Source organism: Malania oleifera, chromosome 7, assembly GCF_029873635.1.
Source record: "Malania oleifera isolate guangnan ecotype guangnan chromosome 7, ASM2987363v1, whole genome shotgun sequence".
NCBI classification, from domain to species: domain Eukaryota; kingdom Viridiplantae; phylum Streptophyta; class Magnoliopsida; order Santalales; family Ximeniaceae; genus Malania; species Malania oleifera.
Window position 1 is genome coordinate 66,976,849 of NC_080423.1, and position 24,622 is coordinate 67,001,470.

The 24,622-nt window shown below is 36.2% G+C and overlaps 1 protein-coding gene across 1 annotated transcript; it reads right to left on the minus strand.

The window, feature by feature from the left end:
* Positions 1-3,635: 3,635 nt before the first annotated feature.
* On the minus strand, positions 3,636-23,097 carry LOC131159214 (nascent polypeptide-associated complex subunit alpha-like protein 1). The gene is made up of 4 exons (XM_058113940.1): positions 22,839-23,097; positions 4,711-4,789; positions 4,261-4,391; positions 3,636-4,134 (listed from the first exon to the last, which is right to left on the minus strand). Exons 1-4 carry the CDS (start codon positions 22,896-22,898, stop codon positions 3,802-3,804), a joined length of 603 nt encoding a protein of 200 aa, XP_057969923.1. The 5' UTR covers positions 22,899-23,097; the 3' UTR covers positions 3,636-3,801.
* Between the last annotated feature and the right edge of the window lie 1,525 nt (positions 23,098-24,622).

Here is a 24,622-nt window from a genome sequence, read left to right on the forward strand (position 1 = left end):
GCCTCTCCCCATGCTAAGGGGTGGCAAAATGGGTCGAAACCCGACAGGTGACCCCTGATCCACCCGTTTAAATCAGGTTTGAGTTTAGTATACGGTGACCCATTTATAAACGGGTCAACTCAAACCCGATCCATTTAATAAATGGGTTAAGTGGGTTTGGGTTAGGTACTCATTGGGTGACCCGATTAATTTGATATATATTACATAAAAAAATATTAATTAAAGAGATGTACTATTTTTCTACATTTTATGTTATTTTGTTAAGATATTAATAAATAAAATAAAAAAAAATGTTGTTTTTTTAAAAATATTTACATATCACTTTAAATGAAATGTTTAAAAATTTTAAATAAATAAATTATATTTTGAAATGGGTTCTTAACGGGTATCCTTTTATTAAACGGGAAGGTTTGTTGTGATTTTAGGTGTAATCCTAAGAAGGGGGGTTAATTTAGTATTTTAAAGAACTAGGTCTCTTAATCCCTAATTTTGAAAACACGACCACACAAACACAAGCTTAGAGATATACAGATTTCAATAATACACAACCTAACAAATTTAAGCTATATATTTCTCAAACAATCAGTATTACATAATTAATCTCAAGTGCAACAAATATTTGAGGCATTCACAATAAACAAATATAAAATAACTATAAACAAAGACAAGCGAAAATAAAAAGAGATAAGGGAAAGAGAAGCAAACTCAAGTTTTTATGAGGTTTGGCCAATTCAGCCTACGTCCTCGCCTCAAGACAAATCGTCTGAGGATTCCACTATTCTGCTCCTTAAAACCAGGCAGAGCTTCCTGTTACAATCTGTTGCTTCCACCCAAGGCATAGCTACCTCTCCACGGTTCACAATCCTAACCGTAAATACAAATGATGTGAGAAATTTGAGTACAATAAATGCTTCTTGAAAGCTAGTTGTACAAATGAAAACCTTAAACACTCTCACAAGATTTGATTTAAAGCTTAATAGAGTTCAGGGAATTTCTCAATAAGATTTTTCTTGCCAAAAGAGAGAACAATCTTTGAGTATAAATATGTATATGAAAGCTTCAAAGATTCAAAACCCAATAAAAGTTTTCTCCAAAGATGATTCACAAAAATGAATAAAGGAGAAGTTAGAGTTTTTACTGTCAAAAATAACTTTTGCAAAATAATAAAAAATGCTCAAATGAATGTCTCTTCAACAACCCTCAAGAGCAATGGATGCTTTGCAAATGAAAAGAGTTTATGAGAGTGAATGCTCTCTCTCAAAAGAATTTTTCAAAAATAAAGAGGAGAAGAGAGTATACAAGCTTCTTTGATTTTGAGGGAATGAGAGTAAGAATGTAAAAATTCCCAAATGTGAGAGAGTATAAATCAATATGCTCGAAAGTGGTTTTTAAGTCTTGTGGGCATGGTATTTATAGGAAAATTAGAGATATAGCCGTTTTAATAGCCATTGGGGTATTAAAATATAATTTAATTTGAAAACTAGTCGTTTTTCGGCTGTTGGGACGCTTTTTGCACGGACACCCTTCAGTTTCTCAGACATAATTTTTTATATACAACTCCAAATTAGACATTCTTGCTATCAACAAAAAACTAATAGAAAATCTCACAACTTTCATGTTGAATACTTTTTAAAATAAGGAGTGATTGATTGATTAAATCGCTCATCAATGAGACAAAAGAAATATGAAGGGAATTTTTTTACTGTGGACACCCTTCAATATTTTGGGCATTACTTTTTTTAGAAATCTCCAAATGGGACGTTATTGGTATCAAAATAAAGCTAAGATAAAATCCCACAATTTTCATGTTGAACAAATTTTAAGATGAGAACTGATTGATTGATAAAATTACTCATCAATGCGATGATAGAAACATGAAAGAGATTTTTTTTTAAAACTTGTTTTGGAGCTTTTCCCTTGAAATAATTTTTGCACATTTGTAAAATGATTTTCCATGAAAAATAAAGGGTCTAAGGTCAATCTAAGTTCTTATGAGAGATTCACATCAAATCATGTGAGACATGCATATACAATATAATCCAAAATAATATAATTGAAAATTTTATGTGTCTTCATCCTTTTACTCTTTAATCCTCATGGAATGGGCCAAGCCATAAACGCTTTAAGTTCCTCATAGCCTCCATATTTCCTCAATGACATGTGCTTTTTGACATAGTAAATATGTTCAAAAACTTAGCACACAAATGAGATTCATACGATTTGTTATTATCAAAATAAGGATCAGACTTATAAAGTTAACATTTGGATTTATATATTAGTCATTCGTTAGCAAACGAGTCAACCCAAACCCAAACCCTTTTAATCCCTATCCATTTATGACCCGTCCAAACCCAACCCACTAACTCGTTTTACCACCCCTACCCATTCTTTTAAGTCCAAGCTTGATTTCCACATGATAACGTTCCAAGTTGCAATGTACCGGGACATCAAGACCTCACAACATTGCCTCTAGTGTGGGTCATTCAAAAATAATTAGAAAAATGATACTTTGATCAATTGTTTAAAACTCCCGATGGCACCCCCAAGAAACAAGCCAGCAATGGAAGTAGCTACAAGGAAGGGGTGTGGCATTTGTGATATACATAACAAGAACGGTGTACATAGAAAGTTAGGATAAGATTATATATCTTTCTATATTGAATAGGCAATAGATGTAGATGGATCATAGATCTTCATTGAATAGGTAATTGGTGAAGATGGATTATAAACCTTTCTACATTAAATAAGCAACAGATGAAATGGAAGTGTTTATTGTTTAGTGTTTAGTTTTAGTTTGGGGGCAAATGAAATTTCAATTTTCATGAAGATGTAAGGGCGGGCAAAATTGTTATTATTTAACATTTTGATGACTGTCAAATTTTTTTATTTTATTAGTTAGTAGTTTAATAATTTAATTAAAAAGAGAGTGAAAAAAATATCCTTGCATTTCAAATATTGAAAATAAGGGGGAAATATCAGAGATATAACTCATTTCTTTAGTATCAAAATTAGATGACAATAATTTCTCAACAATTTCTACTAATTCTAATTCTATGCCAAACATCAACATATCATTCATCAATTTACAAACATGTTATCACACCCTACCATATACACATTTACCTGGTTCAAAAATTCTAAATTCATTTTGGTTCAAAAATTCAAAATCCATTCGGGGAATAACAAAATTATAGATTGAAGCCAACCCATTCCACATCCCAAGTCCCTACCATTCCGTTTACCAGATTTCAATTTCAAATCTCCATAGCATTCTTCATTTCTTCAGCAAACTATTGATTTTCAGTCTGGACTACAATAGACTGGCACTGTAGAACTTGCATGCAGATTAGTTCGAAAGTGTTCACCCTCAAACTAGCCATTAGTTGTAATAGGTCCACATTTTCAAGGTCTACTCTTCCCCTTTTCGCCATTCACTGAATTATCGATCAGTTGATTAGCACTTCAGCATGTTACAAGGCTCCGCTCCAAACTTCGTCATGACTTCATATCATAGGTAACTGAATAATATTGTCACTGTTCATCCAGACAAATGCCCAAAATCGACACCCTGATGTGGGAAATCCATTGTAATGGGGGTTTCCAAAAACATCCAACCCATGCTTGAATCATACACATTCAAAATTTTAGATTTAAAAAAAAAAAAAAAATACAAACTAATACACAGTAAAACAAAACACTGAAAAAAGCAGAACAGAATAGAACATAAACTTTATATCTGGCCATAAGCCTAGAGATGGAACAATTACTAGCACAATAAAAACATCCGTATGAATTGGATTCCTAGTTTGTTAATTCCATAATAGCAGAAACGATGTCTCCATCTGCAGCCTTGAGTGCCTTCACAGCCTTTGACCTTGACACCCCGGCCTGTGTCATCACCAACTCAATGTCCTTTGGCTCCACACCTGTCTCATCCACATCTTCATCATCTTGTGCGATGACCGGCGACTCAGGCTTTGATATCACTTGACTCAAATTGGGTGCCTTGAACTGCTCCGCAGCTTGAGTCTGCAACTGTGAGCTCAAATCCTCAATTTTGGCTTCTCCAAACACAATGTATGTGTCCGAAGCAGGGCTCTTGAAAACATCTGGTTTGGAGATGACAAACAGAATCTGCAGTGTTAAAGTAGACTAATTATCTTTCCCATGATACAAGGATAAGAGAGCTTGAGGTCAAAGTGAGAACTGCAAGGTGAACAAGAAAACTGAGAATAAACTTGACAGCAAAAACAAACTCACATTCTTGCTCTTCTTGACAGTAACACGACTGACACCTGGTATTGGCTTCATCCCAAGTTTCAGCATTGCCTTCCGACTCTTCTTTTCACTCCTGCTTTGCTTTGACCTCCCGCTTGCATCTCCTTCTTGTCCTAACAAGAAGGCAAAAAATCAATATTTTTACACAACTGTAAAAATATTTGTCAATTTATCTTCCATTGTTGTTTACTGGCAGAAATGCTACTAATGTATGTGGCTTCTAAAACCAATCTGAAAATAGTCCAAATTCTATATTACGCGGATAGGTCTCACTATAAGAGCTGACAAGTTGGTTTGTGCACATTATGACACCCTTCTATATTGAAATTGCACAAACAAATAAAATAAGCAGCAGGCCCGATGAAAGATTGAGCACAAACAAGTGCAGATACAAGACTAAAGACTAAATTCACACTTTGGTTGTATAATTACCTTCAACATCGTCTTCATCCTTGTCATCGTCGTCATCCTCATCCTCATCATCTTCATCATCAAGCACAGGCTCATCAGGCTGCCGAGAATTTTACTCAATGATTCAACAATACAGAATGGTCTAAAGCAACCAAATATAGAGCTGTAATTTTGCAGATGAAAGCGAATAAACAGCACTCAATCAACAAATATCTTACATGCTACTGAATTAAAATTAATCACCAAAAATTCATAAGCATACTACTGAATCAAAATTATATCACCAAAAATTCATCAGCTGCAGCCCACAGTGACACAAGGAAAAAAAAATCCAAGCAAATTCTTTTCCCATGTGTATTAAGACCACAAAATGCATTGAATATATAGCCAATGAGCTTACATTCAAGGTATATCCCACCACATATTATGCAAAATTTTTATTTGGGGAAAAAGAAAAAAGCAAAGCTGGAAACCAACTAGACTACTAGACCTTCACAAGTAGATTCCAACACTATCCAATTTTACAGCAGGTCAAGACTATACAATTATGACTATTAGAACTCCATTTCCACCTCCTTTTTGGTTGCTAACTGAGGCATCCTGCCTTGTGGCTGATAACCGAGGTATCCTATCCCATTGGGGATGAGAATAATTCTACCCCCTGAATATATCCTCCAGTCAGCCCAACAATAGGGGCTGCCCCGAAGAGCCCATGTGGCATTTCAAACACAACTATGCTATAGATGCTTGTCCATAATCCAACTTGCAATAGAAGCCTATAACCTCAAGGGAGGGCCTAAGTGCACTCCACTAACGGCTTCATTTACTCCACCCTCAGCTGTTTTCCTGCTCATTGTGCTGGAGGATTGCCAAGTACCCAGTAGGAGTCATGGTAGGGTCTGGCCTTCAGATTCATCAGGGGATTATTCTTGTAAGTCCTTTTTTGCCTTACTATGGTTGATGCCATATTTCCTCTCTATCAAGAGGTATATGGGAGGATAGTGTTGGCTGGCAGCAGTAAATAGAGTTGACACCAACACTTTGCTGCAGGGTAGGAGGCCTTTGAAAGCATCGTCTCCTGATGTGTCTTATGCGTGGGAATAATTCTGAGGATGTGTCTCATTAGTTTCTTCACCTGTTCTTTTGCTTGGGGCTTTAAGTATCCACTTTTTGGAGTTGGTGAAGAGTGGATTTGTTCAAAGTCCGTGGAGGACTACTTGGTTATTTCTTTTACTGGTATTGGGAAGGATAAAAGGTGTTAAGAGGCTGTGGATGTGTGTTAGATGCTCTGTGCTCTGGCGAATTTGGCTGGAGAAAGAATGCTAAAATGCCTAGAATTTTTTTCCCTGGAAAGAGATTATCATTGGGACTTATTTTGGACAGAGTGTGGTATTTGGCCTCACTTTTGAGTGCAGGCTGTTTTAAGGGCTGTTACTTTCAGGATGTCATCTGGGATTGGGTGACTGTATTATGCTGATGTATATTTTCCCTTCCTCCATTGATCTTGAGTGAGGACTTCTCCGCTTTTGTATCTGTTTCTTGCTTGTTCTAATAAAGCTTTTTTTTTTTTTATATCCAAAATTAAAAAAAAATTGTACTCCATAGCAGAGTCCGCTAATTAATGACCCCAAGCAAAAAGCAAATGGGGATTCATTTGCAAAAATCCATACAGCATAAACCTCCATAGGGTAACACATAACAAACCAAATGCCATGTTTCTTCTTCATGATTGCAACAGAAAATATAAAAGTCTACTAATTTGTGATCAAGTATCAATCAAAGTATTAAATTCATAGCACATTTAAATTTCTCAAAATAACAAAATATTCGACAATGTCCTCGAGCATAACCTGCATCATAAGGTTCCCCAGTCAAGTGATAATCTCATCGCGTTCATACTCCTAGTTTTTCCCCTTCAATCTTCACACTAAATTTCTCAAGTGATGTTGATTGATTATTTTCTTTGGATGCACTTTTGTATTTTTCACTTAACTGATCCAGATTTTATTTGCCTAATTTAAATGTACTTTAAAAACTGTTCTGATTTTGAACTTCTCTACTCCCAAAAATAAAAAGGGAGGGGTCAAAGGGAATGCCTTCATGCTGTATTTGAGAATAAGGGTGTGGATTTCAGGGCTTGAATTCGGATTTCTGGGGATTTCTATCCATTGCCATGCAAATCCAGGTAGAAGATCCAAATCCCAAACTCCCAAACATAGGGTTAGTGTGTGCTTGTTTCCATGATTTTAAAACCTGGATGGGTGATCGACCCAGTGAGGTCACTAGGTCAATTTTACCAGTCAGATTGGCGGATACACACACACACACTGTGATGCACATGCCCATCCTAATTTAAATCAAAAAAATATTTAAATTACAATGTATAATATCAGAGGACGGGCCTTCAATCAATGGTAAGGTTGCTTGAGTTTGAGTCCAAGGAAACAGCCTCTCTACAAAAAAGCAGAGATAAGGCCGTGGGCAATGTGACGATCCTCCCCCAAACCTCACAAAGCAAGGAGTCTTGTGGCCCGGGGGCACCCATCTTTTTTTCTTTTAGGTATGAAACAAAATTTTTGTTTGATATAAAAGTAAATATTTTTATATCATTTGGCAATGATTCACATGCAATTTCACTATTATGCAGTGATATATTTGGCAAATGCAATTTTATCACAAAAAGATCATAGTGTTTTGTCTTTTAAGAGCAGTCTTAACATTTTAACAGCATGTTCAGGGTTATTTTGGGCACAAGAAAATGATAGGGGCACAGTAGAAATTTTTATCACTTAAATACTTGTAGGAGGGTAAAATTGGAATTATAAAACTTCTTTACAAGAGGAATTTGAATAGGTGGAATGTTCATGGTAATTTTGGGCATTAGAAAATGTTGGGGACATAGTAGGAATTTATATTTCACTTGATATTTGGAGGGTAAAATTGGAATTCTCAAAGTTTTCACATTCAAGACTACCGTAATTTGGGGTTTTCTCTTTTAGTAGTAGTATAATATATACATAATATAATATAGATGAGAAATAATAAAGACGTTCGACATAATCACCTATTAGGTAATTACAATTAAACTTTATAACTAGTAACAATTTAAACAAAGTTTGCATGTTTTATATTTTAGTAAAACATTCATGAAGGTGATATGGATCATATATAGAGGTTCATTGCTGATGTGGAAAGGGAAGGAATTTCGAGAAGGTTTATGTTCGCCATGTGGACAAGCGAGATAAACAATGTTGAAAGTACTTTGCGTTGTGAATTCCAAGAATATTCAGAAAAGAGATACAAATGTAAGGAGTAGCAAGGGCAAGGAGACAAAGAAGAAGAAATGGGCTAATGTATTGGATAATTATAGTCTAAATATAAGTGACCCTGCGAAGAAGGGTGATTAGCCTTTGGATGAGATTCGAAATAAATGTGGCTATGATTATGATAAGACCCTAGGCTTTTATCTTGGAGAAATTGAGGAAATTTAAAGAAGGGGAAATAGTAAGAGAAAATTGGGTTTGACCACTTCCAAGGAATCTGCCACCAAATTAGCTAAAGGCTATGAATTATGTTATTGCTTCATTGTTTGTTTGAATGTCAAAAGGCCCTATAGAGGTCACATTACATAGGTAAACTTACTCCTATTAAGGCTATAAAATATCCCCTCAAATCCTAATTGATTTGGGAATCCTAACAAACATTAACTAATCCTAAAATTAAATAAAATCCCAATTGATTTGGGAATCCTAACAACATTAAATAATCCTAATATTTAAAAGAATCCTAATTGATTTGGGAATCATATTACTTAGAAATCCCAATTGATTTGGGAATCCTAACATTCCCACCTCCTTCAAATCAGCCTTGTCCTCAAGGCTAAGTAGCAATAAACTCCAAGAATCTCTCCACTTTGTACATGTATGCAAATCTCTTTGTCAGTAATGCCAATGTGGGATGGGGAAAAAACCTAACTGGTAAAAGCAATGGAACATCTATCTTGCATTAAAACTGCATCAATGCCAACTCTTGATGCATCAAACTCAATGATGAACACCTTGTGAAATCAAGCAAGTCAAGAATTGGTGTGGTGGGCATTGCGTGCTTAAACTTGACAAAGGTTTGTTTAGCATCCTTACTCCATTTGAATGCATCCTTTTTCAGTAAGCAGTTAGTAAAACGCTAATCGTTCCAAAATCCTTGACAAACTTGCGATAGTAACCAGTCAATCCCAAAAATCCACACAACATTTTTATTGTTTGTAGAATAGGAATAGGCCAATTTATCATCACTTGTACTTTAGAAGGGTCAACATTTTTATTGTTTCTTGGGAAATAGTATGCCCAAGGTATTCCACATGCAGTCAAGCAAAACTGCATTTAGATTTCTAGACAAACGGATGATGCTCACGAAGAGTGGTGAGTACAATTCACAAATGACCTAAATGTTATGGCAATGGAGGAATGCAGTGATCATGTGTTTGCTGAGGTGGCAATCCCTATGGCTCCACAAATAGGTCAAAAAATTCTGAAATAAGAGTCTAGCCCTTCATCCTGGCCAGATTGATGTTGTAACTCCTCTGGTACTCGAAGTTGTACCAGGCAACCATGTCGCTCCTTTTTTAAGGAGCTTCTCTATACGATGGCTTAAAACAGTAGTGATATTACTATAATGCAGCCTTTAAGAGTCAGTCTCTAGCCATTCACGATAAACTTCATAACCATTTTAGAGACTCCAATCTATATCACCCAAAGTCCTTAACCATTCAAGACCAAAAACCACTTCAAAGTCTTCTAGTGACAACAAAAAGATATCAACATACAACCCATGATTTTGCATAGTACGTTTAACCTTCAAACATTTGCTCTAACATGTCAAGGCCCTTCCATCTGCAACCCTCACATCAAACTTGTCACATTGCTTCATAAGATAGGCTAGTAGTTTAGCAATTTTAGTGTCCATGAAATTAGTATAGCTACCCGTATCAATTAAGATAGTAACAAGTTGGCGTTTTAGGAAGCCACTAAGTTTCATGCTTTGAGGGTTAGCAACCAACTAAAGCATAAACTGAAAAAGTAATAGATTCATCATTATCATCAGATTCCATACCCCTTCCAAATCTAAATAAGGGGGTCATCCTCAAACTCTTCTGGCCCCTCCACTAGTTCAATCATCAAGAGTTGTCCTTTTTTGCAACAGTGCCCTCTATGCCATTTTTCATCACAATGCTAGCACAAACCTTTTTTCATTCGCTCTTTAAGTACCTCTTGAGTCAATCGTTTGGAAGGAGGATTGTGAGGAGCAGGTGGTGTAGTAGTGTTGCTAACATTTTGCTTGCTAATGGTCTTGCTCGAGTAATGTCATTCTTCTCCCAACTTCTCTTCTTCTAACCATGCAAAGGAAATTTCAGCGGTCCTAGTATGTGGTCAACGTACTTGGACCTCACACTAAATGTCAGGTAGGAGACCTTCAATAAAAAGTACCCACGAGTTGGCTTTCATTCCAATATTTAGTCCTATTTGATAGTCGCTCAAAATGTGTTTGATACTCCAAGACAGTGCTAGTTTGGCATATTTTAGTGAGCTCTCCATCATAGTAGTTAGAGGCATGAGGCGAGCTGAGGAGCAAAGGATATTTGAAGCCGAGATGCGAGCCGAAGGTGCATGCCTCACAAAGGTGAGGCGCACAACTATTAAAATGCTGTAAAATGCCTATTTGGGGTAATTGATGTACGAACATATAAATATCTAGTAATATTGGAATTTAAAATGCCAAAACATTCAATAGCAAAATTGGAAATTTAAAGAAATTGCCAAGGCCAAAAGCATCAACAATTCAACATAGTTCAACATCAAAATAAAAGAGTACAATAAAAGATTTCAAAGTCTAAAATCTAAATAATAGCTTAAGTTTAATTCAATACAAGTGAATTCTTAAGTTATGTTGGTCAAACAACCTTCTCTAGTTTAATACTTGTTGATAATTATATTAATTATTACGAATCTTCAACTTGCATTTTTTTCTCATCTTGTAAAATATATTTTTTAGAAGTTTAAGATTAAAGTAAAATTATTAACTAATATTATAAGAAGAAGCAGCAGGCAACAGAAAGAAGAAGAAGAAGAAGAACTGAAAAAGAAGAAGAAAAATAAGAAGTGAAAGAAGAAGAAGAAGAAGAAGAAGAAAAAGCTGCAGAAAGAAGAAGAAGAAGTAGATGACTTATGAAGGTTCGAAGGCTCGAGGACGAGCTCGCTGCTGGTTTGAAATGTCAAAGACGAACTCACGTTGCTGGTTTGAAGGCTCCCAGACGAACTCGCAAAGGCTCCTGCTACTTCGAAATGTGGAAGACACACTCGCAAAGGGTCGTGCTGGTTCGAAATGTCGAAGACGAACTCACGCTGCTGGTTCGAAGTCTTGAAGACAAGCTCGCGAAGGTTCCTACTGGTTTGAAGGCTCGAAGACAAACTCGCGCTGCTGGTTCGAAGGCTCGTGAAGGCTCCTACCGGTTCAAAATGTGCAACAGTGCAAGACGAACTCGCAAAGGGTCATGGGGCTTCGAAGGGTCGAAGAGGGCTAGGGCTCTGTTGGTTTGAATCAAATGAGGGGTAGGGCTCTGGCCTACCTTTATTTAAATAGGCTTAAAAATTTCAAGGCACACCTCAGGCCCCTCTGCGCCTCATCGTGCCTCTTACAGGTCGCCTCGCCTTGCATGGTATGAGGCGCTGGCCTCCTCGCCGGTCTATGCCTCACACTTAGCCACAGGCACACTTTTAACTATGCTCTCCATCAATTTCTCATATCTAGTGGGCCCAAATCGGCCAAGTAATCCAGAAACAAATTCTGTCCATGAAGGCATTCCATAACAAGCCTCAAACCAATCATACCATTAAATAGCATCACCATCCAAACTAATAAAAGCAATCTCAACCTTAGATATTTCTGAAGTGCGGTGAAAGCAAAACTATTTTTCAGCCCTAGAAACCCAACCAGAAAGGTCATCACTGTCCAACCAAGGAAATTCCACCTTCATACAAAAAAGGACCATGATCATGCTTTCCTTGGTAACCTCCTTCACGCATGTACGGCTGCTCCCTATGATTACTGATGTAAAGACATCATCTTTTGTTTCTTTATAGGAAGCTGTACTAAGTAGTTTAGAGAGTGATGTCTGGATCTCTTCAAATTGAGATTTAAACATATTGCTAAATTCAGCCTTTAGCCTAACTTCCATCTGGGACTCATGCTGAATATTCTGAGGCCATTGTGTATGAGTGAAGATCGAGGGTTCCAAGATCTTGCTTTTGTCGGTGGGTTAATGACATCCACAAGAACACAGGCTCTAATACTAAATGATAAGACCCTGAGACATGGAGAAATTGGGAAAATTTAAAGAAGGAAAAATAGTAAGAGAAAATGGGGTTTGATCACTTCGAGGGGATCTACCCCAAATTGGGCCAAAGGCTATGAATTATGTTACTGCTTCATTGATTACTTGAATGCCAAAAACCTCATAGGGCTGCATATAGGGCAGAGAAACTGACTCCTATTAGGACCGTAAAATATCCCCTCAAATCCTAATTGATTTGGGAATCCTAACAAAATTAAATAATCCTAATATTAAAATAGCATCCCAATTGATTTGGGAATCATAACACATTAATTAGAAAAATCCCAATTGATTTGGAAATCCTAACAACATTAAATAATCCTAATATTAAATAGAATCCTAATTGATTTGGAAATCATATTAATTAGAAATCTCAATTGATTTGGAAATCCTAACAGATTCTAAATCATCTTATTTACTTAGAGACTTATCACATGTGCCACCATCTCTAGTAAAAGGTTCAAGGTGCGTTTGACAAAATTAAGCATTCAGTGAAGAATGTTGAATCCAATTCTGAAACTGTAAACCAGAATTAGAACTAAAGTAAATCCTTGAATATTGAATAGTTTAAGTCATTTGGCAAAAATCTAAATGTGAATATCTTTTTTATAATTTTAACCCTTAAATTTTTCATGAGAACTTAAAAAATTAAAAACCTAAAAAAGGAAAATTATTTAATTATAATAAAAAACACATGTATATATTTTTCATGTATAAATAAATAGCCAAATGCATTCTGTATATTGCATAAAAGGAAATTATTTAATATGATTTTTTTTTTTTTTTTTGCTATTTTAACCCTAAAATATTTTCATGAGAACTTCAAAAATAAATCTAAAAACACAGAATTATTTAATTATAAATAAAAAATGCATGTATTTTTCATGTATAAATAAGAAAACAAATACATCCTTTATATTGCATAAAAGAAAAAAAGAAAAAAATATGAGAGGGTTATCTTCAGTAAAGAGGAGAAAATATGAGGGGGGTAATTGAGTCAAATTAAGAAACAAGATCAAATCAGCTAGGGGAGGAATGCTAGTTTGGTCAGAGGGCTCTCAGGCTCTCAGCACTTATTCAAAAGTTATACAAACAATATCACGCCACTTAATATTAGACCATTACGAGAATAACCTCTATTTAGAGGCCATTACGTGCAACCAAACGCACCCTTAGAGGGTACTTTTATGATAGAGGAGGATAATTTAAGAAAGAAGCGGCAATGTAAGGAAGGGATTTTGCCCAATCCAGTTATTGAGGTTGGACTTAGAAACTCAACGATTGACAGATGAGATGGGTTTTTGGTTTTCTGGTCCTGGAGGTAAAAAAGTTTGCTTGGATGGATGTGAAAGGACACTAAAGAAAAGACAAGGTGAATTCGCAAAAGATCACACGTCCAAACCCAACCAATGGCAATTTGTACATAGCAGTACAGTTTTTGTGTACAAAGGGAGTAGAGGGGTTGACCCACCAAAGACCCCAATCTAGGCTAGTTTAGGTTGGTTCTTTCCGAGTCAACAATGATTCATTTAGATGTAGTTTATGGGTCCCAACCAGACCAATCAAGTGCCTAATTTCTAATCATAAAGTCTCATTTTTAAAATCATTTTGATTTCTCAAAAACAAAAATTAAAGGTAAATTACATCAACTCCTCCCCTTGAGGTTTGGTGTTGGATCATTAATTTTTGATCCAACATATTTGAACCTTGATCTCCCTCTCTTTGATGCCTCCTCACAAGCATAAGACCACAACAAGAAAACAAGTCATTGCACACCATGTCACGAAGACATGCTATCTGCACAAGGGACAAGCATAGATTGTTAAGCTCCCTAGCGGCTAACTAATCAAACATGCTAGATGAGCTCATTCAGCTTAGGTTCCAATTTTACACCATGTTTTCTTATGCATTGGTGAAGCATAATATTGAAAGTGACTCCTCACTATCCGACGCCTCCTCTTTGAGGCTCGTGTCCAGTGGCCCATACACATAGTCAGCCTCTTTCTATTCCGTCTTCTCTTCCACCACATGTATATGCTTCTTTTTACAGCATTGAGGTGTGCATGACCCTTCTATCCATAGTTAAAAAATCCAATAGGCTTTGTTAGGATGTGTTGCCTCTGCTAGTTTGGCAAGATAGAGGCAATTATAGTTTTCAGCTCAACAATATCCTTCCACTTCCTCTAGCTATCCTTCATGAAGGTAAACAACTTTCTACGTAGCTTGATCAACGAAATCTAAGCCTTGGTTGTTGAAAATGATCAGAATGCCATATTTTAGCTCACTTAACCTATTGATGTTGTTTGCTCTCATCAAAATCACACCTCACAATGAGTTAAGGCAATTCTCAAATGAAATTATCAACATCCTTTGTGTGTCAAATGAGAGCCCACAATATAGAGTAGGCATCCATAGCATAGTTAACCAACACAAATTTATTGACTAAGTTATTTTAAGACAAGCGATCACTAGAATTATCTAATCTTCATTCATAACACCTTGATAGATAAAAATATTTTCCAGCACTTAAACGAATCATACAGGTCATTTGGTTCACCTTCCCCACTAGAATCAAGCAACATGACTTTGATAATATAGTTGGGTCGCTGAGCATGTAGGAAATTACTTAGATGGGGCTCTAGTGTTCAATCGATTGCAATAGTCATGTTGGAGGTACCACTCACATCCATTACTCCCTTCTCCTTTACCGATGCATCAAATAAGGTCATTAATGCAATCATTTTGTTGTTGAAGCCTCCGAAATCCCCTATTTATCTACCAAGACGCGTCAAAGAGTCGTGATAAACTTTGTGCTTTGTTGTGTAATCGTAGTAGTCTATTCTAAGGGGATATAGAGTATCTTCTCTTCAACCTTTCAAGCATGGTTATTAAAATTGCTATTCAGATCGTATGATTATACGATTCTACGATCCAGATTCACCGAAACAATCCAAGTCACAACAAAAATCAGAATCAAGTAGAATCATGGTAGAATTGTAGAAGAATCGGTAGAATCATACGTAGAATTGTAAAGATCCTACTTTGTTACCTGGGATTGGAATTTTTTCCCCTTTTGGGCTTCAATAATGTGGCCCAATACATGCCTTTACTCGCCCATAGGCCCCAAAAGGTTTATGTTTGGTCCAAAGTCTTCTAAAATTGGGGCAAAATGGCTCCTAGCCTCCCATCAATGAACAAATTCAGCAGAATCTGCACCTGACTTCCCTGGAGTTTGATACCTTGGTCCTCTACTCATTGAAATTTAGCAACCTAGCACCCAAATTTCTCTCCTGTTTGACAACCAGAGAGCCCCCAATCTAGTGACTAGTTTTGATCAGCAGCAGCAAGCAATCTTGCTGTTTGATCAACAATTCTTTGGTGTTCAACAACAACCACAGTTCTTGGGGTTCGACAAGAACTCAGTCCTCAGTCCTCCATCCTCTTCCCTTCTTTGGTGTTCGATAACATGTCAGTCCTCTTCAACACAGAGTTCTTGTTTGATCAGCAGCAGCCAAGAAAAGAGCCAAGCCAGTAGGCACAACAGAGCTACAAAGGTATGCTTGAAACATATTTGCTTCTTGACAAGACTCAATAATGAGCACTATTTTTCTCCTTCTTCTTCTCCTTTTCTTGCTCTTCTTCTTTTTCTTCTTTCTATTGTTTGAACTTTTCATTGTATTTTTAAGACTTGTCATAAAGTTCCACATATATAACTCTTTAATATTTATTTTACATTGAATGTAGAATCTTATGATTCTCGATCCGCTTCCACAATTCAATCCTACAAATCCCTCCAGCAATCCCACTTAGAATCCATATTCTAAGAACCTTGCTTTCAAGTTAGTTAATGTTGAACTAGCTTAACATGGCTTTAATACTACAGGGGTACTTGGGCATGCTAGAAATTATTTGGAAGGGGCTCTAGAGCTCAATGCATTGTGACAATCAACATGCTGGAGGGTACCACTCAGCTCCACGACTTCCTCATTTATCGGAGTATCTCAATAGGCCATCACCGAAACTACTAAAATCTCCAACATCATTAGGGAGATCTACTATGCTACTCAAAGATCTGCAATGTCATTCATGCATTGTTGTGTAGCTGCAGCAGTCTACTCTACGAATAGATATGGTCTTGATAAACAAGATTAGTCCTCACTCACATTGGTTCCTTTCATTTTTTCCTATTCCTTTATTTTGGTACTATCAATTCAATCTAGTTGGTTCAATTAAACCTACTGGTTCAAGGTTGGGCCAATTTAGGGTATAGTTCAACGAAAAAAAGAAATATTCTCTTGATAAGTTGTCTCCAAAAGCATGCAAGCCCTCTTCAAAGCAAATAATAGGCAATTGGCGACTAACAATGATGAGACAAGTCAAAGACACTCAACGAAGATGAGGCAATAGGTAGGATCGTAAGAGTTTAAGGGAATTAGGCCTGGTCTAAGGCAAAATCATATGCTGAATTCTCAAAAGTTTGTTGATGACGAAATAGGGCTAGAGATAGCCTCTTTTCAACAAGGATGGAGGGTGATTCGACGATGGTGGTGACGCTCCAATAATGCTGGCAACAATTAAAGAAGTTGTTGATAGAAGTAAAAAAAGCATCATAAGGTCATTGATGAAGCTCTAGACATTGTTGCACCTTGGAAAGGAAGTGCAGGAAGCTATAACCACTCGAATGAGACTGAGGCGTAAGTCATCAGTGGTTGAGAATGCCAATTTGGGAGGCAGTGATTGATGATGGCTATGGCTTGGCATTAGTGGTCGTGCTCATGTACCAATAGACACATGCTTAAAATAACTATGTGGAAATAAAAATAAATCAAGTAAATTGAAGTCAAAATCTTTTTCCGAAGTGAGGCATTTGGCTTCAAGGTAGGCCCACTTCTCCACAAAAGGCTATACCACTCCCGCCATCAACCATTGGTATAGGATTTGTCTCTAGTGTGACACTGTGACTTTGGTTTGATGCCTCCACAACCCTGAAAAGTTACTTTTTCATTTGATATGCTCATCTTCCTAGAGTTACTTTGTTTCTCTTCATAGTTGTTTTATTTGAATCATTGACATTGTTTAGCAAAATTGATTGAAAATGGGTGTTAAATGATTTTAAGAGAGTATCAATATAATTATAAGAAACCTAGGGTAGCCCCCGTGTAGTTTACCCAAAAGTAAAATACAAAAAAAAACCAAAGCAATGGCTAAAGAAACAAAAATTGTAAATAAAATGGATGATTTTATAGAAATAGGGAGCAAAACCACATTGTACCAAAGACTGATATCACAACTTAAGTGGGTATACCCATACCACTACCATTTTAACCTAAATATTAAATAAACAAAACAAATCCACCAAACCTTTATGTAAATGAGCATTGTTTACACAAAATTATGACTATACAATGTGTTCAATCCTCATGGCTTCCCAATATGATAAAATGGCTCGTAATCCATCCAATTTTATGAGTATGGCGAGAATATTAAGTGTGTAATAACCATAGTGGTTAAAGCGCGCCTTGCTAAGAAGCAAGAGGTGCAGCACCTCATCCCAGGCGAGGCGCAAAGACCTGTAAGAGTCACAGGGAGGCGTTGTGAGGCGCACTGATGGGCCAAGCGCTGTTAAATAAAGAAATAGCCAAAGCAAAACGAGCCCTAGCCTTCGACCCTACGAAGCCCCACGACCCTTCGTGAGTTTGCCTTCGACCCTTTACACTAGTAGGAGCTTCGTGAGTTTGTCTTCCACCCTTCAAACCAACAAGAGCCCTTTGCGAGTTCGTCAGGAGCTTCGTGAGTTCGTCATCAACCCTTGGAACCAACAGGAGCTTCGTCAATTCATCCTTTACACTTCGAACCAGTAGGAGCCCTTCGCGAGTTCGTCAGGAGCTTCGTCAGTTTGTCTTCTTCTTACTCTTCTTCCTCTACAGCTCTGCTTCTTCTTCTTTCTCTTCTTCTTCTACAGCTCTGCTCCTTCTTCTTCTTCTTCTTCTTCTTCTTCTTCTTCTTCAGTTCTCCTGCAACTCTGCTTCTTCTTTTTCAATTCTTCTTTCTCTTTTTCAATTCTTCTTCTTCTTCAGTTTTTATTCTGCTTCTTCATTCTTTATCACCTTAAAGAAACCAAAGCAAAAGAAGCCGATAGCCTTATTTTTTACTCCTGATCCAAAGAAAGCGATTCAAGCTAGAAAAGAAGGGAAGATGAAGCAAACATCAATAAACGAGAAGCGTAAGAAAAAATTAAGAAGAAAGGCAATGACAAATTTTGCTAGGTGGATGTATGATGCTAAAATACCATTTAATGTTGTACGTTTAGACAGCTTTGCAATGACACTTGAATTGATTGGGCAATATGGTCCTGGAATAAAGCCGCTTAGCTATCATGAAGTGAGAGTTCCTTTCCTAAAGCAGGAAGTTAGTCGAATTAAAGAGTTGACGAAGGTCCATAAGGAGGAATGGGCAAAATATGGATGCTCGATTATGTCTGATGGTTGGAGAGATTCGGGTGCTAATACGAACGTAATCAACTTCTTAGTGAACTCTCCAAGGGAATCAGTGTTCATCAAGTCTATTGATGCTTCAAATATTGTCAAGAATGCATATATAATGTACAAATTACTTGATGAAATAGTGGAGGAAATTGGAGAATCAAATGTGCTTCAAGTAGTAACTGATAATGCTTCAAACTATGGTGCAGCAGGTAAGGACATATTTCTAGAACTACATTCTATAGTGTTTAGTGTCTATATTTTTTAGTTTAATATTTTAAGGGTTTGACTCCTTGATTTTTGAACAAGGAGATTGTTGGAAGCAAAGAGGCCACATTTATATTGGACACCATGTGCTGCCCATTGCCTCGATTTAATATTGGAGGATATTGGGAAGATGCCTTCAATTCATACAACTTTGAAAACGGCAATATTATTGAATGGTTATATTTTATAACTGTGTTGGTGTGGTGAACTTTATGAGACAATTCACTAGAGGAAAGGAGTTACTAAGGCTTGCAATTACAAGGTTTGCAACTGCCTTCATCACTCTTCGCTCAATCCACCTTCAAAAGAAAAACTTAAGGAAGATGTTTACTTTTGAAGATTGAACTACTACTAAATGGGCAAAGGAGGCAACTGGCAAAAGAGCAGCTAACATTGTTTTGATGCCTGCTTTTTGTAGTACCATCGTCTATGCTTTTAAGTTGATAGGTCCACTTGTCTGTGTGCTCCGTTTGGTTGATGGGGAAAAGAAACCTACAATGGGATACATTTATGAAGCAATAGATAGAACTAAGGAAGTCATAGCTACAGTGAGAGAGAGGATGAATTCAAGGAGGCCTTTCAAATCATTGATACGAGGTGGCGATGCCAACTCCATCAACCTTTGCATGCAGTTGCACGCTACTTGAACCCAAAAATTTTCTATTCAAACCCCCACATTTTCCAAGATGAAGAAATCATGATGGGTTTGTACAAATGTATTGCAAGGTTAGTGCCAACCGTTGAAATGCAAGATAAAGTTATAAATGAGGTGGGAATTTACACTAGCACTAGTGGCCTCTTTGGAAATAATTTGGCAGTTAGACAAAGAAAGATTAAAGCACCAGGTAAAGTGGCATTTTGACTACCTCTTTCTTTTTAAAATTATTTTTGTTGTTTAGCTAGTAGGTATTCATTTAAAATTTATTTTATAACAGCGCAATGGTGGAAGTTATTTGGATCATCGGCTCCAAACTTGCAAAAGTTTGCTATGAAAATCCTTAGCCTCATGTGTAGTGCTACCAGCTGCAAAAAAAATTGGAGCATATTCCAATATGTAAGTCATTAGTATATCGGGGTTAACAGAATCATTATTTACTATATTAGTTTAAACTTTTTGCAGCTTCATAGAAAAAGGAGAAATCGGCTATCCCAACAACGCTTGAATGATTTGGTACTTGTGAAATATAATCGAACTCTAAGACGTCGATACAACAAACGTGACACCATTGATCCCATCCTTCTAAAAGACGTTGATGATAGTAATGAGTGGTTGATTGCTAGGATGCATGATGATTCTGATGAGGAAGATGAACTTGTGTTTGAAGATGATCTTTTGACTTGGGGTTTTGTTGCTAGAACTGCTGGAGTAAATAACCCCCCACGTCACACTAGATCAAGAATTAGTACAAATGTGTCATTATCATCTAGAGGAAGAGCTTCATCTAGCAGTGCTAGGGGCCATACCACAATTTTGGAACTCGTAGATGAGGATGAGATCCAAGTGGATAGTGCATAGGAGATAGAAGAGGAAAAAGATGTTGGAGAAAAGAATTCTGATAATGAAAAGGAAGATGATGATATCTTGGCAGACTTAGTTGATGATGAGTAATGACTGATGATTGAGGAGGATTTTTAGATTTTATACTTTGAAATTTTTTATTGTACTCTTTTCTTTTGATATTGAACTATGTTGAATTGTTGATGCTATTAGCCTTGGCAATTTCATTAAATTTCCAATTTTGTTATTGAAGTTTTGGCATTTTAAATTCTAATATTACTAGATATTCATATGTTCATATATCAATTACCCCAAATAGGCATTTTACACCATTTTAAGAATTGTGCGCCTCGTGGCTTGCGCCTCGGCTTGAAATGCCCTTTGCGCCTTAGCTCGCCTTGCGCCTTTGACTACTATGGCAATAACTCATCTAAATTTGATTGAGTTTTAGCCATTCATTTCAAGCAATATTTTTCCTAACACTCTAAAAAGCTTTTCCACCGACGAAATAGTTGAATATCAAATGCCAACATTATCAATAAAACCAATTTTTGGTACATTTTATCAACCCAATATACTAATAATTCAATTGGTCCCAAAACACACCGCAACAGGGGAATAATCCATGATCCATCTACCCTAGTCGCATACAAAGTTGAGTCCCCAAACTCAACAAACTCAAACAAAGATACATGATCTATACAAAAACTTCCAATCAACCAAATTGTGGTGTATCAAACCATTTTTATCCTCTTGAAAGAGTCACAACTCCAACAAAAGTCCTCAAGTGAATCTTCCTCTAAATTATCTAGTTAATGACCAAGGAAATTTCATCCCACCTTCTTTGTTATAGTTCTAACAAGATAAGCATATCCATGCTCCAAGCTCTTTCCAATCCATTTGATATAACCTAGTGAATCCCAAGAGTTGCAAAAACAATCAGATTCTCACCCATTAATGGAGAAGTACTATTGATCAATTTATCTATAGTTAAGACTCTCCCGCACATGACCTCCTATTCAGAAAAACAAAAGCAACCTTTGAAGGTCCTACAATTCTCCGTGTTGCTTTCTAAGGAAGAATCTCTACCCTTATCTTCATCTTTACCCAAAGGTCAGCCTTGATCGAACTGTAACAGAGTCATGCTCAAATCAAAATGCCAAAGGCTCAAGTCGCAAATACAACCTCTCCAATTGTGGAGGTGAAGTTTCATACATCATGGCAAGATTTCCTTTCTTTGTTTTACACCTACAGGGCTAGATTATACTAAAAAGTTAAGGGCCTGTTCAGACATGGAAAATGTTTTCCATTTTCCAATTTTTAGTTTTACAAAGAATCATAAAAAATTTTAGCTTATTTTTAAATTTGTTGATATTCATATTAAAAAGATAGAAAATAAAAACTTTGTTTAAATATGCAAAACAATTTTTCGTCATTTATTTTTAAATTTCAAAATAATCGCCAAAAAAATAACTTGTTTCCTAATTGTCAAAATTTTATATAAGGTAATATTTGAAATCATGTATTTTGGGGCTTGAATTGTGTGCATTTGAAAGAACTCTACACGTAATTCACACAAATTATAGTCCAAGATCCAAATTTCATGCTCCCATATGAAATGTAAGAATTAAAAAATTTAGAAAAAATGAAAATAATTAAAAGATGTCTTCTAACTTTTATATATAAATGCAAAAAAAAAAAGTGACACTTTTGTAATTATTTGAAAACTTAGAAATGAGAAATAAAATTATTTTAATTTTTCACTAGCAAAAAGTACCAAAACAGTTTATTGTTGTTAACTTATTTCATACAAATGTTGTAAAATGAAAAATTAGCTAACCTTTTCATAATTTTTTGAAAAACTAAAACGAAAAATGAAAATTATTTTCCACGACTAAAGGGCCCTAAGATGCTCAGTTAGGGTTATATATACAACAACCATAGTTAACGATGGAGATGCAGTAATTGAAAATTAAAGTGTCTCCCAATCAACTCATAAAGGGCCCTAAGATGCTCAGTTGGGGTTATATATACAACAACCATAGTTAACTATGGAGATGCAGTAATTGAAAATTAAAGCGTCTCCCAATCAACTGATTGTCTCAACTAGACTAAATCATAAACAATGAATTCCCTTCAATTCTCAGTATGCCAAATCAAAATCCAGAACCAATTCAACGATTTCACTAGTGACTATCCTAAAATCGAGGTACTTGACTATAATCAATTGCAAAAATTATAAAGTGAACCAATTTTTGGTACATCTGTCCACATTCTAGCCACCACCTGATTGATCCAGATATTTTATTAAAATCAAATGTTATGTTATCAATGTGGACCCTTTTTTGGTACATTTGATCTACTAAATAGCCATATGATTCCCCACCCCCCCCCCCCCCCATCTCCTTTTTTACACCAGCATGGCATGAATCTAGTGACAAGCAACCTCTCAAACCATATGCAAACCAAGCGGATACAACCAAAGACGGTATCGGGTGAGAGAGAGTAATCTTACATCGATCTTTTGCTGTTCGAGGTGGGCAGCTAGGAGCTCTTCTTGGGTCTGAGCAGTCATGATGTCTCAGCAGTAGCAGTTTTCAGGCGAAAACAGACTAAAACCCTAAAAATCCCAAAATGACTAGTCCTTCTCTTCGAGGAACTAAACGGCTTGTAGACCTCCCTCGGTTTGGGAGTGTCAACGGGCCGGGTTAGACCTGGGTTAACCGGGTGCAGCAACCCAGCCCGCCTAATGGACCGAATATGTTTTTTTTTTGTGTTTTGACAAAAGATAATGGTTTTTTTTCAAGTTTATGACACTAATTTCTTTTGAGGTTTAAAAAAAATTTTAAAGACTTTCTTCTGAATTTTTCAAGAATTTCATTTACCTCCCTTGAAGGTGGAAGTGTTTCAAAAATTAATTTTATGGAAGATCTATTGGATTCTTGAAATCTCAAGAGAGATCCTTGATATTTTTGAAACATTAAGGGAAGTCAGTGTCTTTTGCCTTTTTGTTTTAAATCATAAATTTTAAGGCAAAAGATAATAACATCAAGGTTTGAGATTTGGTTAAAAAAAATAATAATAATAATAATTTAAAAAAAAAAACACACACACACACACACAAATCTCTTGTAAGATTTTTAAAAATCTATAAACCTCTCCTGCGATTTACCAAAAAGTCATGAACTTTCCCTAAATTTTCATATATTACACAAATTTGTCTTAACATTTCATTTTTAGAATATTATACTCCTTTCATGGATGTTGAATGAGAACTTTTAAATTCAAGAGGTAGACTTTTTGGCCACAAAATTACGTTTGTTAAACACTTTAATCCTAAAACCAAAACCACATTCTATCATCGCAATTATTATTCAAAAAGGCGGGCATGAAATTTGTTTCAAAAAGAGAACAAATAAATGTGTGATCATATCAATCACCTTGAAAAGGATATCATCCATTAGTAGTTCATCAGCTTAAGGTAGGATTAGTAAAAATGTCTATTATAATTTTAATGATTCATAAATCTTAGATATTAGTGTCCAACGAGGAGTAGCTAGTGACATGGTACCATTATTACATATCTTATTTAACTTCACTTCACAACCTTTTGTCTATTAGCTTTTATATGTGATTTGTCATTTTGATTTTTCTTTTACAATTTGCTTTCAACATCATTCTTGGATTGCTAACCCCTTGTGCTAACATTAAGTGACACTCATCCATCAACAATTGCCTAGGCAACCGATCAATCTAACATTTTTGCATTTACCAGCATGTGCACACATTAGACTAGGTGCATTATGCAAACCTGAGATTACTATTTAGAATATGGAGGGTTGGCTTCAACATTTTATACCAAATTTGGTTCGTTCAATTTGACTGACATATCATCACAACAATGTTTAAGTGGTGGATGTTAAAAACACACACATTCCACCTCTCACATGGTGAGGCCACAATCACACTTCGAGACATGGTAATCTTATTTGCCCTCGCCATCCACTGATAGAAGGCCTATATATCTAATACCTTGGAGCAGGGTAATGCCAAGGAGGATGTACAACAAAACTCACAGTTGTCCATGATGTACCTAGACGACACATATGCATATTTTAACTGAGGATGTCAATAATGGTCAAGGCATATGCAAGGGTATACATTACAGAAGGTATCTCTAGCATGTTGTTTATGGATAAGTTGTAGTACTATGCACATCTCATGTTCCTGCTCCTCCTCTAAAACCTCACCATGGCATGATAAACAAATGGAGTAGTATTGCACTTGCTTAACCTTATA